This window comes from Cyprinus carpio, chromosome B25, assembly GCF_018340385.1.
Source record: "Cyprinus carpio isolate SPL01 chromosome B25, ASM1834038v1, whole genome shotgun sequence".
NCBI lineage: Eukaryota > Metazoa > Chordata > Actinopteri > Cypriniformes > Cyprinidae > Cyprinus > Cyprinus carpio.
Window position 1 is genome coordinate 8,411,297 of NC_056621.1, and position 17,075 is coordinate 8,428,371.

General features: G+C 34.4%; 1 protein-coding gene across 2 annotated transcripts in view; it reads right to left on the reverse strand.

The window, feature by feature from the left end:
- Positions 1 to 2,375: 2,375 nt before the first annotated feature.
- The window catches only part of LOC109078130 (low-density lipoprotein receptor-related protein 5-like), a 66,270-nt gene continuing 51,570 nt past the window's right edge, over positions 2,376 to 17,075 (reverse strand). For both annotated transcript variants that reach the window (XM_042753449.1, XM_042753450.1), the window contains 13 exons: positions 15,731 to 15,915; positions 15,308 to 15,631; positions 13,855 to 14,051; positions 12,516 to 12,718; positions 10,111 to 10,301; positions 8,345 to 8,553; positions 7,199 to 7,325; positions 6,850 to 7,086; positions 5,989 to 6,099; positions 5,660 to 5,893; positions 5,414 to 5,556; positions 5,147 to 5,244; positions 2,376 to 4,575 (listed from right to left, as the gene is read on the reverse strand). In XM_042753449.1, coding sequence (XP_042609383.1) covers positions 4,314 to 4,575; positions 5,147 to 5,244; positions 5,414 to 5,556; positions 5,660 to 5,893; positions 5,989 to 6,099; positions 6,850 to 7,086; positions 7,199 to 7,325; positions 8,345 to 8,553; positions 10,111 to 10,301; positions 12,516 to 12,718; positions 13,855 to 14,051; positions 15,308 to 15,631; positions 15,731 to 15,915 — 2,521 coding nt within the window. In that variant the 3' untranslated portion in view covers positions 2,376 to 4,313. The remainder of the gene's footprint in view (positions 4,576 to 5,146; positions 5,245 to 5,413; positions 5,557 to 5,659; positions 5,894 to 5,988; positions 6,100 to 6,849; positions 7,087 to 7,198; positions 7,326 to 8,344; positions 8,554 to 10,110; positions 10,302 to 12,515; positions 12,719 to 13,854; positions 14,052 to 15,307; positions 15,632 to 15,730; positions 15,916 to 17,075) is intronic.

A 17,075-nucleotide genomic window follows, 5' to 3' on the forward strand; every position in this document is an offset into this window, starting at 1 on the left:
AAGTAGCGATTTCTAAACTAAAAAGTATGCTGATATCAAAACCCACATATCGCTTAATCTTACCTTCTTTGTGAGAGCCTGTCCCTTGAACGTATTCCTTAAATTTCAACATATCCGAAACATAAAGACAGCGCGGTTATAGTTCCTTCACAATGTTGCACAAAGCAGCCCGTTCACACTTTCAGAATTGCTTTAACCGGCTCGGTACTTGCAATGCCCTAGCAACAATAAGACGTCACGGTGATTGATATCCCGGTGGTCCAAACAGCTTCGAGTGCATGAACCACATATTACTGAATGGAGCTCCATTAAATATGCATGTTTTTTTTTAAGTTTATGCAAATAAAAACAGCCAGTTTGTCTAAATCTTTTATTTAGAATTATTTATTGGTGAACTATCTCTTAAGGAGAACCTTATATAGTTTGAATTTCTTGTGCCTATTGATAAAACATGGGTCAAGAGGTCCGGGGCGCATCTCTGTGCTCTATAGCCGGCCGGTGCAGACAGGCAATTACGGGTTAAGTGTAGCATGCCAAATAGGATCTGACGTGTGACCCTTATGTTAAATGTGATGCATAAATCTACAGCGTCAGGCTGTGGAACTGATCTGTTACAGCTGATGACGGCTGTATTTCAGACATGCGAGATCTATTCTGTGCTGCGTGTTCCATAAGTATAACAAAATCTGCAGTGGATTCATTGTATAGAGCAAATGCAGCCCGTTGTAATTTTTCTCATATGGGTCAAATTAACCCTATGATTCCACTGTGTTTCTGATTACAGACTGCCATGTGGGTTTCTATGACAAAAACCATGATTTCACTAAAGCGGTTTTGCTCTAGTTAAAAAAAAATGAATCAAACATGTGCATATGATTGTCTAAAAAAAACCTGCCTCTACTAATCAAAGATCATGTCATGAAAAGTGTGTTAACTAAATGTTGTGGGCTTCTGGGGCCGTGCGAAAGATGTTTCTCATGTCATCTTTCATCAGACGGAGGCAGTTATCACGATTGTGGTCCAGTTTTTTTGTTCTCTTTATATATCTGCTGCACGCCATTGTGAAACAAGCAGCTCTCAGATGAACAGCACTCGAAGGAACGAAACAAAGAATTGCATGTTCACACAAGGGAATTAAATAATAAAAAGTAGTTTATCTATTGATTTTATATGTTACTTTCCAAAACCTTTATGCATTTTTAAAAAAAAAATTATTAGACATTATTTATTATGTTTATTAACTGCTCCCCACAATTTTCAGGTTTTCTTGTCTTTATAGGAACCATTGGTCCCCGCACACATGTAGCAACACACTTTTTTTTAAACATATAATCAGAAGATCCAGAATGCTGACGTGCTTTCCCTCCTGACATGTAGAAGCGTGTTTTTAGCTCCTCTACTACACGGATCATAAACAAAGACAGACAGATGGGTACACCGAGGGGTGTCGACATCACCCTCCCTCCCCTCCCCTCCGCCCAATCAGGAGCCTCATAACATGTGTTCACTTCTGTCATGTGCTGAAGACAGGCCTTTAAGATGAAAAATGAGAAAAGAGAATGTACATTTAGTTCCCAACTGCTGTATACAAGCTTCGGGCCCTGGGCCTCTGTGAAGTGACATTTGTGATACATTCATAAAATGCTGAAAGTTACTTTTCAGTGTACTCACTTTATTTGAAACATAGTTTGTTCTGCAGATATCATAATCAAGTTTTTAATAAATGCATGCAAAAACTCATTAAAAAAGGTAATTAACTGCATAAATAATAATGCATTACCGAGTGAATTTTTATCTATCTATCTATCTATCTATCTATCTATAATATATATATAACATATATTATTTATTAATTGAAGTGTCATTTATTTATTTAATATATTCATTTGGGGTGAAAAATGACACTAATACAGGAATAAGGTATTATTATGAGTGGGCCATCCAAACCTCTTTTATAATATTTTTTTGGTTGTTTTTTTCCACATGAGGGCAGCAGAAGACAAAACTCCTGAAACCCCGATCGGACTCCTGGCAATGATCAAACACACATTTATTTTATTACCCGAACATGCAGTTCCACCACAGCAATGTCACGTTCAACAATAACATTTCGTAACGCTCTGTTTAGAGTGATCCAAAGTGTTTCTGCATTCTTGCTCATGTTTGTTGGGTTAACACTGGAGTGAGATGCACCTTGCTCAATTCAATTAACTATAGCTTCATTGAAGCCTATAGGGCTCCTCGTTCACTGTAAGTATGGGATTGGAAATAACACACTTGCTTCCAGCAAGCCATAGGAATCCTAAAATGGAAAGTTGTATGCCTAAATATAAGAATAATGACAAGCACCGTGATGTTAAAAGACGACAATAATATTACATTTCTTAAAATAGAACCTTTATTATATATAAAAATGCTTTTGATACAAAAATTGTCACAAGTGTGCATTATATGAGGCATTTTTGTACACAAAACAAAGACAATGGTGGTGCACCAAAAAGCTAAAAGCTCCTAGGTGTGAGTGGATGGGACGATCCGAACAGATTCAGTCAATCCACTGATCTGCCAAAGTGGTATAAAAATCCAAATAAACTCCATTCAGTCACATTCACAATGTTACCTTGAGGGCAATGTAATGAGATCAACAGCTTGAAACATAATCTGCATCATCTTTTGCATTCGTTTTCTAGAATGGCTATTTTATTTCATCGAATATTTGCCTTTAAAGACACCGTTTTGTGTCTTTTTGCATGGCTAACTGTTAAAACACAACTAATGTAATCAGTCTGAGTTAAGAGGGAAACTCATTTTGTATCTTCTTCTACATCTAGAATTCTACATGCACGTCTAATTTCCGTAAGTGCTCAATTTGGCAAGAAGAAAAACTATTTCAAGATGGTTTTGATCAAACAGACGTACAATGTGTGCTACAAAACCTACTCTTTTGAAATAACATTTGAAAGAGGAAAAGAGTTTGATTCTTCAACTTCGCCAAAAATGGGGGGAAATGAATCTGAATTTCAATTTCAAAACACACTTTTCGTCGAGTTTGTTACCGCATTATCATGGTAAGATTAACCACATATCCTTGTTCAAATCATAGCTTAGTTTTACTGTATTATTATTACCATAATTATTATTTTAGTTTTTTACAAAGCACCTAAAATGAGTTCAGTCCATGAGATGTGATAAAATCCATGTAGTTCACTACAAAGCAGGTGACTTTCTGACCTTTAAAGAGACACTTTGTCATCATTTACTCACCCTCATGTTGTCCCAAACCCTTACGGCCTACTTTCTTTTGTAGGACACAAAATGAGACGTTTAGCAGAATGTCAAAGCTGCTCTACAATAAAACTGAATGGTGACCATTGCTACCTAAGTCAATAGACTTCTTCAGAATATAGTGGAAAAGTCTCATATATGTTGCTTTTTTGACTGGTCACCATCCACTTTTATTATGGAAAAGAGCAGCTTGGACATTCTGCTAAATGTCTCCTTTAATGATTTACAGCAAAAATACAGTCATGCAGGTTTGGAACGACAAGATTTTCATTTTTAGTCAAACTGCCCCTTTAAAACGGAAGTCTAAACAAGACAATATCTCCTTCAAAGTAATGCGTTTCACATGTAGATTCAGATATGACTATATACAACCGAAGCTCTTTTGCTATGAGAGATTAATAACAATTTTAAAATGGTCTATGGTCAGTTCTCATTATATAAACAAAACATTTTAACTGGCTGTTTTCATTTGTCATTATTTACAGATGTATGTACAATAGCAGCAAACACACTTTTGGTAAACAGGACAAACCAAACATATGCTTGGAATCGTATCATATTCACATAGAACAGAATCAAAACAACACCTCGTGGCCGTTATGAACAAAATTAATTATTTACTTAATTACACATATGTACAACTCCTCCGCAGCAGATGATTTTGGTGACATTTTGACACTTTGGTTGGCATCAAAATTCCTTTTTAAGTGGTATTATGAAAAAAGAAAGATGATTAAATCATAACCATATTGAAACAATATGTCCATATTCTGACATATTGAAGAGCTCGTAACATGCTCATGGGGGACACTTATTAAAAAAATATCATAACACAATTCACTCGTGCAAGCACTGTCCTGGCACGACTGCTGTACATATATTCAGGAAGAAAATATCCAGAAAACCCTTTCCCGTTCCTGCCTGAAAAGCTGAAATGTTTCTTGAACAAAGCGTGTGGAAAATAAAATAAAATAAAATCTTTGCTTCTTCTTTTGAAACTATGTACAAAGCGTGGCCGTTGCCGGGTGTCATGAGGAGTCCGTGCAGGGCGAGGGGGGCGGGGGGCACAGGTGGAAGTAGCTGCGTTCGGTGGAGGGCGAGGGGGGGCAGCTCTCCTCCGCTGACATGTACTGGCTGCGTGGGGTGGGGGGTGGAGGGTAGGGGTCAGAGTCTGAATTGAGGTCCATGTAGTACTTGTTGCTTTTCCAGCGGCTGGTGGTGTAGTCGCTGTCACACACATCTGTGCTGCAGGGGGTGGTGGGGGGCGCGACCCCTCGCATCAAATACGGCCTGTGTAGGGCAAACATTTAGAGATCAGGAACTTGTGACATTTGCCTCCTTTAAGTGACTAACAGGTCTATTTTCATTTTGAATACAGAAATATAAAATGATTTCAATAACTGAAATTATACACTAAAAATGAAACTGAAAGTGACTGTCTTTATGAATGGGTAATCATCAATCACTGACTCAACTAGCATTGTTCAAAAACGCACGTTCATGAACGAAACACCGCTGTGTTTGCTTTTAGAGATGCGCAGCGGCTAAGCTGATACTTTATTTGGAACTATTTTCATTGATGAAATAGAGCAAAATCAGGCAGTACTATCTATCTATCTATCTATCTATCTATCTATCTATCTATCTATCTATCTATCTATCTGTCTGAAAGCACATCCAAATATCTACCAAACCATATTTATAAATTGAACTATCTATCTACCCACCTTCCCACTCATTAACATATCTACCCTACCATTTCAGGAATGAGCTGTCGACCTTGGTATGTACCTATCAGCAATCTACCCTACCATAACAGATATTTCATCCATGCATCCAGGATCTCTGGGTTAAAACACACCTGTAAGACCTGGTTGTCGATGGGCTGTTGGATGAATAAAAGACTTCTGCGTTGTAGAGTGAGCGATCTGTGGCTGGTGATGGAGGAGGGTTGAGCATCTATACACAGAAAAGTAAAAAAATTTAAAAATTCAGTTATATGGCATAAACCACAACAAAACAGACAATATAAAATATATGAAGAAGCCTTTAACTTAAAATACAAAAAAAAAAAAAAATTTCTATATGGAATTTAGCAATAACAATAAACTAATGCATAGCACAGTACCTGAGGGTAAAAAGCTCCTTTGGTGCTGGAAGAGCTACTGGATGAAGCTCCCGTCACATGGTTCCTGTCGTAGAGAGGTGCCCCACTGCTGCTGCTGCCCATGAGACTCACTGAGCTCATCATGGACTTCCCACAGGAAATACCTGGGACACAGCGACAGACCCATCACACACAAAAGACTCATCACAGGCAGAGACATTATTCACCTTAAGAGACTGCAGCAGCTATCAAACAGCAGACCTTTACCTGTAAAAGTACCGTGCTGTGAATTTGTGGGTGCGATGAAGTTGAGGGGCACGTGAGGGGTCCCGCTTATGTACTCGTGTGGGAAGCCTCCGTTGGGGCCCTTGTAATGGCGACACACGACTCTCTGACACACAAAACACATGCCTCCCATCACAAAGACAGAGAGGATGATGCCGATGACGGGGCCGATGGTGCTGGTGTGACGTGGAATGTCGTTGGGGGGCAAAGGTAAATCTGTGAAGAAGCCAAACAGGGATAAATATATCATAATTCAAGTTATTGCATGCACGGTCAAACACCTCATGCTTTTTTCGGCATGGTAAACGTACCGCAGAAAAGCTCGTCAGATTTGTCTGTGCAGTCTGCGAAGGAGTCACACTGCTGTTTCTTCAGAATACACTGGTTGTTGCTACATCGGAACTGATTAGGCATGCAAATGGCTAAAGGGAAAAATGCGAGAGGATAGATCAGTGACTGACACAACAATTAGTTAACTGAAAAAAATCTAAATGAAGCAGCATAAATTTATGAATGCAACATGTTGTGGATGTGTATCTGTAACTATACACAGTCATATGAACACCAGTCAGTGATTTAATATCAACACTACAAGGGTTTTCAGCTCACTTCAAGTTGCACATAATAAACTGCGATTAATTATTAATTAAATACTTATTATTATTTGAATAAGTTTGTTTTGAGGACAGCAAATTGACTATGTAGTATTTTGTTCCAACTTATATTTTTCTCTTATTCTCAGGGTTTTGCATACAAGCACATTCACTTTTTTTTCACATTTTTGTCCTTCAAAGTATTTTTAACTACACGCTATTGTACAAATCTTATAATGCATTATCAGTTCACAGAAAGGAGGAAAAGACAGCATTTCACCACATTTGGAACAAAAGAACATTACGAAAAATGGTCAATTACACTTCAGTTGCCTGCCAAAACAATGGCGTAAGGGTTTTCAAGAGACTATAAATGCTGTGTGAAAGTCAAAAACCTTGACTTCATTTGGAGACAAATCTTGTAAGTTTATAGTATTTGCACATACTGTTGAAAAAGAGAGCTGCTTGTCTGACTTGTCACGCTCATAACCTCAAGACTGTGTGTGTTTTTACAGAATCAGTCACAGGTGGAAATTTTGGTAAATCAGCAGGTTTAAACTGCGTAACAGTTGGACGTACTGTCGCAATCCTGTTCATCAGAGCCGTCCGCGCAGTCAGGTTCTCCGTTGCAGCGCATCTGAGAGTCCACGCATTGGCCTTTGTCACACTGAAACTGGAGTTCGGAGCAGATGGGACAGTTCATCTCGTCGCTGTGGTCTGCACACTCTGCGATCCCGTCACAGCGCCACGCCATGGGGATGCAGTCGATCTCGCCAGTAGCGCAGGTGAACTGCTCACTAGAGCAGGTGGGAGGCTCTGAGGGGGGTTGTGGGTAAATATGTGATCAGCACACATGCATGAAAACCAATAGGTGCATTTTTGATTTCATGACACACACATATGTGTGTGTGTATATGTAAAAATGTACCTCCACAGCTGAGCAGATTTTGAAGCAGCACTAGGTGCATGGGACACGAGCAGCGTGGTGTCCCATCACCCTTAGCAATGCAGATGTGGGAGCAACCTCCGTTGTCACGGGAACAAGGGTGGGATGCTGTTAGGAAGATTAAAGGACAATTATACTCTTTAATCACAGGAACTCTGAGGCCACATGGTCTTTAACTATGTAAATTGATTTTGACAACATATGATTTTTGCAACTCAAACAAGGTTAAATGCTGGTTTAAAACACTCAACTACCAGTGTAAATCCGTTTAGATGTTTTTGACTAGTCTGGCAATTCATTTAGGTAGATAAAAAAAGAAGAAACTGGGCTCTTTTTTACAGGTTTCAAGACAAGCAAGCAAAATTTTTTTTTTTTTGCAAAAAAGATTATATATAATGTTAAAATACTGAAATATAATCTGATTAAATATAATTTAGGATATACTATTTTAATTAACTCGATTAATAAACACATTATTTAAAAAAAAACATTAATATAATGTAATCATATATTTACGTTTTTATTAGATGTGATTAATTGCATCCAAAATAAAAGTTTTTGTGTACATAATGTATGTGTGTGTACGGTGTATATTTATTATGCATATATAAATACACACACACGCATCTATATTTATATATAAAATACAAATTATATGAATGTAAATATATAGATGTAAATACATGAAAATAATTTTATGTGTGTGTATGTTGTATATTTATCATTGCCCAGCACTAATTTTTTAAATACATAATAAATATACACAGTACATGCACACATTATATAAACAAAAACTTTTATTTTGGATGCAATTTATTGTTTGAATAAATTTTTATTTTGGATGGTATTTGTAATTTTTATTATTGTAGATTAATTTTTATTTTTGTATATGTTTATAATGAATTAGTTATTATTTAAATAAATAATTTATTACATTCTATACTATAGTAGTTATTTTTTTTATTGTAGTTGTTGAAAGTGGAATTTTTTTTGCTGCCATCCATTTGTAGAATATTATATTGATTTTTTTTATATAATTTATTTATTTAATTTTAATTATAGTTATTTTATTTTGATTTTAGTTTATGTTTTTTTTTTTTAAATATAAGAAACATTTTTTTATTTATTATACTCCTCTGGCTCCATGTACTCCACCGCATGGATGCCGGTCAGGTACTGGAGTCGCCCCTGAATGCGGGTCCTCTTCTCTCCGGTCAGCTTATCCACACATTCGATCATCTGCTGCTGTTTGTCGATCCAGTACAGGTGATCACCCAACACAGTCAGACCGACAGGCTGAAGGATGTTGGAGTCCTGGAGAACGATACGATTGGCCCCTAGGAAGCAAACAAAGAGATCCGCAGATTCATAATTCAAGTTATTTCACTGTGTCACATTATAAATCGTATCTTTTGGGCCTTTGTGTTGGTCATTTGGCTGCAGAGGGGGGTTCTGTTGCGTAAGGAGATTAGCCATGGCTTAAGGTGTGATCATCTGTCTTATGCTAACATCAAACATCAGAGCTCAGCATCTGGAGAGACTTTGCTTTCTGGCAGCTCACTGGCAATAATAAAGCAATAGAGTGATTTTCTGACAAAGGCACTTAAATAACCTCAGAAGAATCAACTAAGATACAGTCCATCAAATTCTTCATTAGAGCTTGTCTATGTATATACCAGGTTAAGACAACTCAGACTATACTGTTTTGATTAGTTTAGACTAGACGGTATTGATAATATACAGTTCAAGTATAGATAGTGCCTGGCCTGTGCTCTCGGCCAGTATTTGTTTGGTTTCCATAGCGATGTCATTTGACATGTTTAGAAGATCAGATCTCATTGGAGAGGTCAGAAAGTTGTCCTTGTTTCATATGGTGTTCCAGAATACTGCAGAACTGATTGCAATCAATTTGCCCACAGGCGATACAATACAAGACAGGGAAAAAAAAAAACATTCTGCGCATTAAATTTCAGAGACATTTATAGTTACGTGTTGAGGGAAAAGACCTTATCTTTCTGGCAAATTTGTGACATCAAAATTGATCTTCGAAATAAATGACTAACACAGAGTTGCATGGGAACATTTAGTTTTTTAAGTCTTGAATCATGACGTTTTGGTATGATATTACAAACAACACGATTTTCGTTATTATGACTGCACAGATCTATTTTACATTACTTTCGTGTTAACAATTCATGTAATTTTTAAAACAAACTCAACTCTATAATTGTTTTACTGATTATTAGGTTTGCACAATATTTTGTTATTTTACTATTATTTATAAACCTTTACTGTATTTATTACTATTCTGAATTAGATTTTTTTTTCCCCAGTGGTCATTTTAATTTTAGCTTAAGTTTTAATAATTGTTTTATGTGCTTTTGCCATTTTTAATAGGTTTATTTTTTTCTTTTAATTTCAAAATATTATTTTATTTTTAATAATAATTATTTCTAACTTATTATTCTTTTATACTTTTTTATTTAAATTTTAGTTTTAGTAATTTTAGTACTTCTTCAGTTTAGACTTCAGTTAGCTGCCAAAGCAGCATTTTTTAATTTTTATTTGTTTTTAAGCTTAAGTTTGAGCGAATATTTTATTTTATTCCAGCTATATTTCAATTAATAAAAACTATTTTCAAAGTTTTAAGTTTTAGTTAAAATAATAACAACAAAGATTCATACAATATTTACATATCGGCAGATTTGAGCAATTTTTTTTTAATAAACATTGTAAATATAGCTTAATTACAAAAAATCTCAAAATGACTATTCACTGTACATTTTAATCTAGTGATTTTAGTTTTTATTTTACAGTGCTCAGACAAAATAGTACAGATATTTTAATAAAGGCCTTAACATGAGATATGCAAGCAAAAATGTATTAGTTTTTACCGGACAGGTCACTGCTCTCAATCCGCTTCAGGTCTGTGTCCACCCAGAACAGTTTGCCGAGCTTGTTGTCCAATGCCAGTGCAACGGGGCGGATCAAGCCGGTTGTGAACAGGGATTCACGCTCCGTCCCATCCAAAGATGCACCTTCGATTTTAGCTGAACGATCCTGGACAGTAGTGAAATACATGTATCTGTGGAAAAAAAAAGTTTGGAAATGACAAACCATTTTCCTAATGGTAAAAATATGCTGTAAAAATGTGACTAAAAATGTGGCTTTAATTGGATTATACAAACATCTTTCAAGATGTTTCAACATTTAATAAAAGTGTTTGTAGTAATTTATGTTATTGCATTGCATAACAAGCACATGATTTGTAGGAATGGATAAACATTCATTTGTTGAACAGAGGGAACATCTTTGATGGGGCCATGTTGTTTTGACTGTGTGGGAGAATTGGTGTATATCTTCACACATCCCAAAAGCCCTTTAGCCCTAATGTTATGTCTAGACTAGTCTGTGATAACTCTCAAAGGTGCGTTTTCTCCTTTGTTTCCAGTTGCTGTCTGGGAAACCCACAATTTGCATCTGTTAGCAATTTTTCTTGGCTTAAAAAAACAGAACGCTGATATTGATATCGTACAGTACAATGTCTTTAAAAATGAGATAAACTATTACAGCAACAAAGCAAACCACTTAAAAACAGTTACCTCCTTTGGGAAACATTTGGGGGATCTGCATTATATGTGATGCATTTCCAATGCTAAGATGGGAACAGAAGAAATGAATAAACCCCAAAATTGTTTTGGCTGATGGATCTGAAGATGCTTTTTCTGAGTCAGAGCACTATGGAGTGATATGTACTTGCTAAACATCTGCCAACGTCTGACTTTAGCGCGAGGAATGTAGCATATTGCGTATTAAATTTCCCACCTGGACGTTAAACAAATCCTTATGTGAACATCTTTGAAGATGTTTTGATCCCGAACGATTTGAAAAACTAGGTAAAGCAATGCTTCATCAATTTTATGACATTTTGAGGTTGTCCGATATGACAGCATTTTGGATCCCGATCAAATGACTAGCTTATGCAAACTTTCAGAGAGGGTCAGCACAATGTCTAGAACAGAACAAATAAGGCACACCTAATGAAATGAGGTAAAAAAAAAAAAAAATTGAAATGTCAGCGCTGATAATCTTGTGGGCAGCGTGCCAAAATACAGCGTGGTTGCGCTACGGGCGTCCAGAGTTTGAATCCAGACTTGAGGACCTTTCCCATTCCAGTTCCTCTCTCTCCCAACTGTCCTAACGTAATCAAAGGCGAAAATGCAAAACATAAATCTTAAAAAAAAAAGGTTAGAAATTAAATAAAATAAACATTTTGCCTTTTTATTTATGATTTATTTTTGGCATTTTCGCCTTTTATTATAATAGGACCGATCATAACTGACAGGAAGCAAAGCAGGAGAGAGAGAGGGGGGCGGGATCGGGAAAGGTCCTCGAGATTCTGTATGTTGGTGCGCTGCCAACAAAGCTATTGGCACCGACTTGCCTTTTTATTTAACTGCATTATATTTATACTGTATTATATTTTTAGTTTTACCTAAAATTACTAAGACTAAAACTGAAATAAAAATAAATGGAAATTAAACAGAAAAAAAAAACCAAATTTTTAAAATGACATAAAAAAACTAATAAAATATGCACATAACTAAATTACTAAAATGTAAAATAAATTAAAACAGCCCATTTAAAATATTAATAAACACTATAAAAATATATAAATAAAATTAAAAAACATGCTGATTCTATTTAGCCATGTCATAAACAAAGCAGCATAATCTGGTCAAAATGTGAGACTAAATATAGGGATAAATGCAATGAGCTTGATCTCAGATATGCCGTTTTTGTGCCATAATTTGTCTGTCCTGTCACTCTTGTGGGAGACGTCCCCTCCACCCCACCCAGACGAGGCTGTGAGGGTGAGACGTAAATAGAAAACCCACTGATGACAGTCACACTAACAATGGGACACACACAATTACAGTGCATGCAGCCAACGCCTGCGTATGGTCGACCCGCGAGCGAGCGCCGCAGCACGGGGACCACAGAGGGCCATCTGTTCCACATATTTGGCTATTGGAGAGGCCTGGATGAAATCAAGAGTTTTCCTACAATATGAAAGATATGGCAAAGCGCCCCGTCATTAGCGTATCCAGTTCTGTGCTGTAATTTCAAGTCCGCCGGCCATAAATCAATAAACATTTGATAAGTTGCTGTTATGTTTACAGAAAGGAGCCAAACCGAAGCTGAATAATAAAATCTGGCCCCGAGGTTATGGATGAACAGTGCAGGTTGTAATGATAATGACATGCCCTATATTTTATTTGCTAATTAATAATCGTACCCTTTCTCAGCGTTCACCACGATGGCGCGTGGCTTGTCCACGTCATCCTTCAGGACCTCCCCGATCACATGTCCGTCCATGCGATGGATGTTGATGGTGTTGGTGGTCTCGCAGGTCCAGTAGACGGTGCGACTGTAAGGGTCCAGACTCAAGTCATGAGGCTGCTTTGGGTGGAGGTTGGTTGGGGTCATCACTGTGGACGCCTGGATAATTCAGATGACATCAATTTAAATTAGGACTGCTAACATACAATTACATGATATGCCGAGTAATTAATCAATTTAATAAAAAAATCCATATCATATCCTATATCTCATGAAAAAAATACCAAAAGTGGATCGATAATGGTCTTAGATAACATATATTGAAATTATTTATTTAAATAATTAATAATAATATTATAACATAATGATGGTCATACAATATTTATTAATAAGAATATTTGTTACTATCAATATACTACTACTAATACTACAAAATATTTCTTAATTCTTTCTTAATTTTGGAATAGTAATTTATATATATATATATATATATATATTATATAATATATATATATATATATATATATATATATATATATATATCTATATATATAAGCTGAATAATTAAATCAAATTACAAATTCACATATCATATCATATAATACAAAAAGTGCATCAGAAATGGTTTTAAATAACAAATATAGAAAAATTTTAATTATTTATTTAATAATAATAATAATAATAAGTATTGTTGTTATTAATATAATAATGTCATATATTAAAATAATGTTATTAATGTTAATAAAAATATTGGTTATTACCAACATACTACTACTACTACTAATAATGCTAAAAAAATATTTCTTAGTAAAAACTGACCCTCTTTTTGTATTATATTAATTTTAGGATAATAATAATATACATAATTACAGAATAAGTGGAATAATTATTATTATTAATAATAATATAAATAATAATAATAATTATTATTATTATTATGATTTACAAGTTAAATATTATTATAATTAATAACAAATAACAACAACAAACAATTTTTTAGTAAACAATGACACACTTTTTGTATTATCTTAATTTTAGGATAATTATAATAATTTACCGTCAACATAATTACACAATAAGCTGAATGATTAATCAGATTAATAACAAATAACAACATGTTTTTATAATAATAATAATGTTTTTAGTTAATAATAATAATAATATATTTTTTTGTTTTATTTTTTTATATTTTTTCTTATTTTATTATTTTAATATATTTATTTAATTAATCAATTAATATATTGATTTTGCTATCATGATCAAGTGACATCAACATTGTTTGAGTGAACAGTCACCTGACTGCCGTCGTCCCGGGCCCTGCGGATGTTTTGTCGGCCATCCACCCAGTAGACCAGGTGTTCCAGAGGGTCAAAGCTGATGGCGCGCAAGTTCTTCATAACGTGGATAGGTAGAATCATGTCTGGACTCTGTTCTCCCAGGACCATTCGACTGATGGAGCTCTTCTGGCTGAAGAGCAGGAAGCTAGAGGGTGCTGTTGAGCAAAACAAGAGGAAGGCTAGAATGAAGGCTCCAAACTCAGTTATAGGAGCACAGGTCAACAATGGACATCTCAGAGCCAGCTCCATTCCTCTGATCAGAAGGTGAAGGTCAGCTAAATGCAATAATATGAACTAAACGCAATCAGCCTTTCCCTCCAGGCCATGAAAGAATGAAGAAACAAGAGGGAGTAAAAACACAAGTAGAAACACATTAGTGTTGCCAAGACCTCTGCACTCTTGGCCAAATGCTCTCACATACTCTCCCTGGCGCACTTGTCTAATCCAAGTTCTGTAATTTTTAAGCTTATAAGGAATTAAATGCATATGACTGAGTTTTGCATGGCCGGGAGCCATTGTTTTCTAACGCCGTTTCAATCTGCCAACAGCATCTTAAAACCCATGACTCACTTTAATGTCGGTAAAACCCAGTGAACTTCATGGCTGGGAGACCATAGATTACTTTACCCCTGATGGCTGCTAAAATCTCCAAACAGTGCATTTTAATAAGGGTTCAGCAATAAGGACAATATTATGGAATAATAACAATAATAATAATAATTATTATTATTAAGAGTAGTATTAGTAGTATAATAAAGTATAAATATATGTTCATACAAAAGTATTAATAATAGTAAATATTACATTTATAATATTTATATTTATATAAATATAAATAACACACACACAAAGACTGTATATATTATATATAATCTCTGTAATAATAATAGTAATCACAACATTATTATTACACTACATATAAACACTAATAAATAATTATTATTATAATACATATAAACATTCAATATATAATAATTATTATTAGTAGTAGTATACATCTGAACCTTACATAATGATTATAATAATAATAAGATTATTATTATTATTGATATATTATTATTATTATTCATTAAAATTATTTAAGAAGGTTGTCCTTATTGCTGAACACTGATAATTCACTGTTGTGATTATCATATTGCAATTATATTTATAATTAATAATAAATTACATAAATTGTAAATAATTCTAATAATTATTAAAATTATTATTATTACTAATAAATTCTGTAAAAATATAGGCAAGGGGGGGAAAAATCTAAATTAACTGCTCATATCGGCCAGAAGAATATTTATTTATTTATTTACTGTTGAGCCATAAAATAATGAGAAGCCAAAGGAGAAACAATGGTACAAAATGCCGTGAATTTGAACACCCTACATTTCCCTTCTAAACCCTCTGCGCCAAAACTCACAGCTGCAGTTGCGTCCGTTTGCCTCCAGGGTGTAGTGGGAAGCGCAGCGGCACTGGGCTCCAGAGGGTGATGCCAGGCAGAGGTGGGCGCAGTTGCCGTTGTTCTGCGAACACTCGTTGGCACCGTCTTGTCTGGAGGAGTGGAAAACCAGGATGTCCATGACATACTCCAGGTGCCCTTGCACCACAGTTCGGTTCAAGCCACTGCGTTTGTCGGCCCGCTCGATGCTGCGCAGGTTCCAGTCGGTCCAGTAGATGTAATCGCGATACTGAGTCAAGCCAAAAGGATGAGGGAGATCGTCAGCCACTATCTCTCTCTGCAAACCTGAGGATGATAAACCAAGAACATTGGAGGGTCTGATATCGCATGGGTTAAGAGGCATTTCTGAGGACTGTGGGGTTTTTAAAACCTATGATTTGTCACCTTGCATGTTTGTGGACTCAATCATGCAGGTGTCCAGGTCTGTCCAGTAGAGTCGCTGGTCGATGAAGTCAATTGTGAGTCCGTTGGCTCGGCCCACTTTGTCCACCAAAGTCACGATGTTACTGCCGTCCATGTGAGCTCGAGCTATCCTGGGTCGACCTCCCCATTCTGTCCAGTACATGTACCTGCAAATCCAAATCATTTACTTGATTACAGTTCTAACAAAACTAGAATGAACTTTACCCATCATCACACTGACAAATATGTGCTAAATGTAGCCAAAACTGCTCATTTTCAACTGCTGTCCTTGGGTAGGTTGATAAAGCAAAAAAAAAAAAAAAAAAAAAAAAAAAAAACATTCTACAAATCATACAGACATTCTTACTAAATATAAAATAAACAATAAATTAATCCGTCATTTCCTATTTAGTTCCTAATTTACTTGCATTAATAAATATTTGATAAATAAGAATATAAATAATATAAAACTGAGAAAACAGTTATTAATAGATACTGAAGTTACTAATATTTATTTACATGCATACAAAATATTTAAAAACATTTTATTACATTTTTAAATACCCTTCTTCATAAAATAGAGTAAATGAATGTTTTATCTAGCTACAGCAAATTAAACTAAATAAATACATGTCCTATTAATTTATTACTCATTTTTATTTGCTATGTAATTTATAAATTATTTATTAATCATATATTAAAACATTTAATTCATAATCATTCATAACAAATAAAAATGATAAAAAGTCTATTTGATTCTGAAGTTACTAATATTTGTTTATTTTTTATATATAACATTTAAATATTATAGTCGTGATATGTATTATTTATAAATAGATCAACATATACATAAAAATATAATGAATTAATAAATGACAAATGAATGTTAAATACACAGTAAAATTAAAAATAAATTAAATAAAAATACAATAAAATAATGTACTAACAATGTACTATTAATTTATTATTCATTTTATTTGCTATGTAATTAATATAGTTATTATATGTATTAACCATCCATTAATTAATACATATTCAATAAATAAGCATTAATAATAAATAAAATTAATAATAAAAATAGTCATATTAGATACTGATGTTACTAATATAAAAAACAATAATTATTGTTTAATTTATAAAATATTTAATAAATAAAGTCAATAAAAGAATGTCTACCTATAGCAAAAAATATATATATATATATTTGCAATATAATACAATATTAATTATGTTGTTTAATCATAATAATAAACTTTTCATTAAGAGGAAGTTACATTAATAACAAAAACAGTTAACAGTTATCATATTTATACATAATATTAAAAAA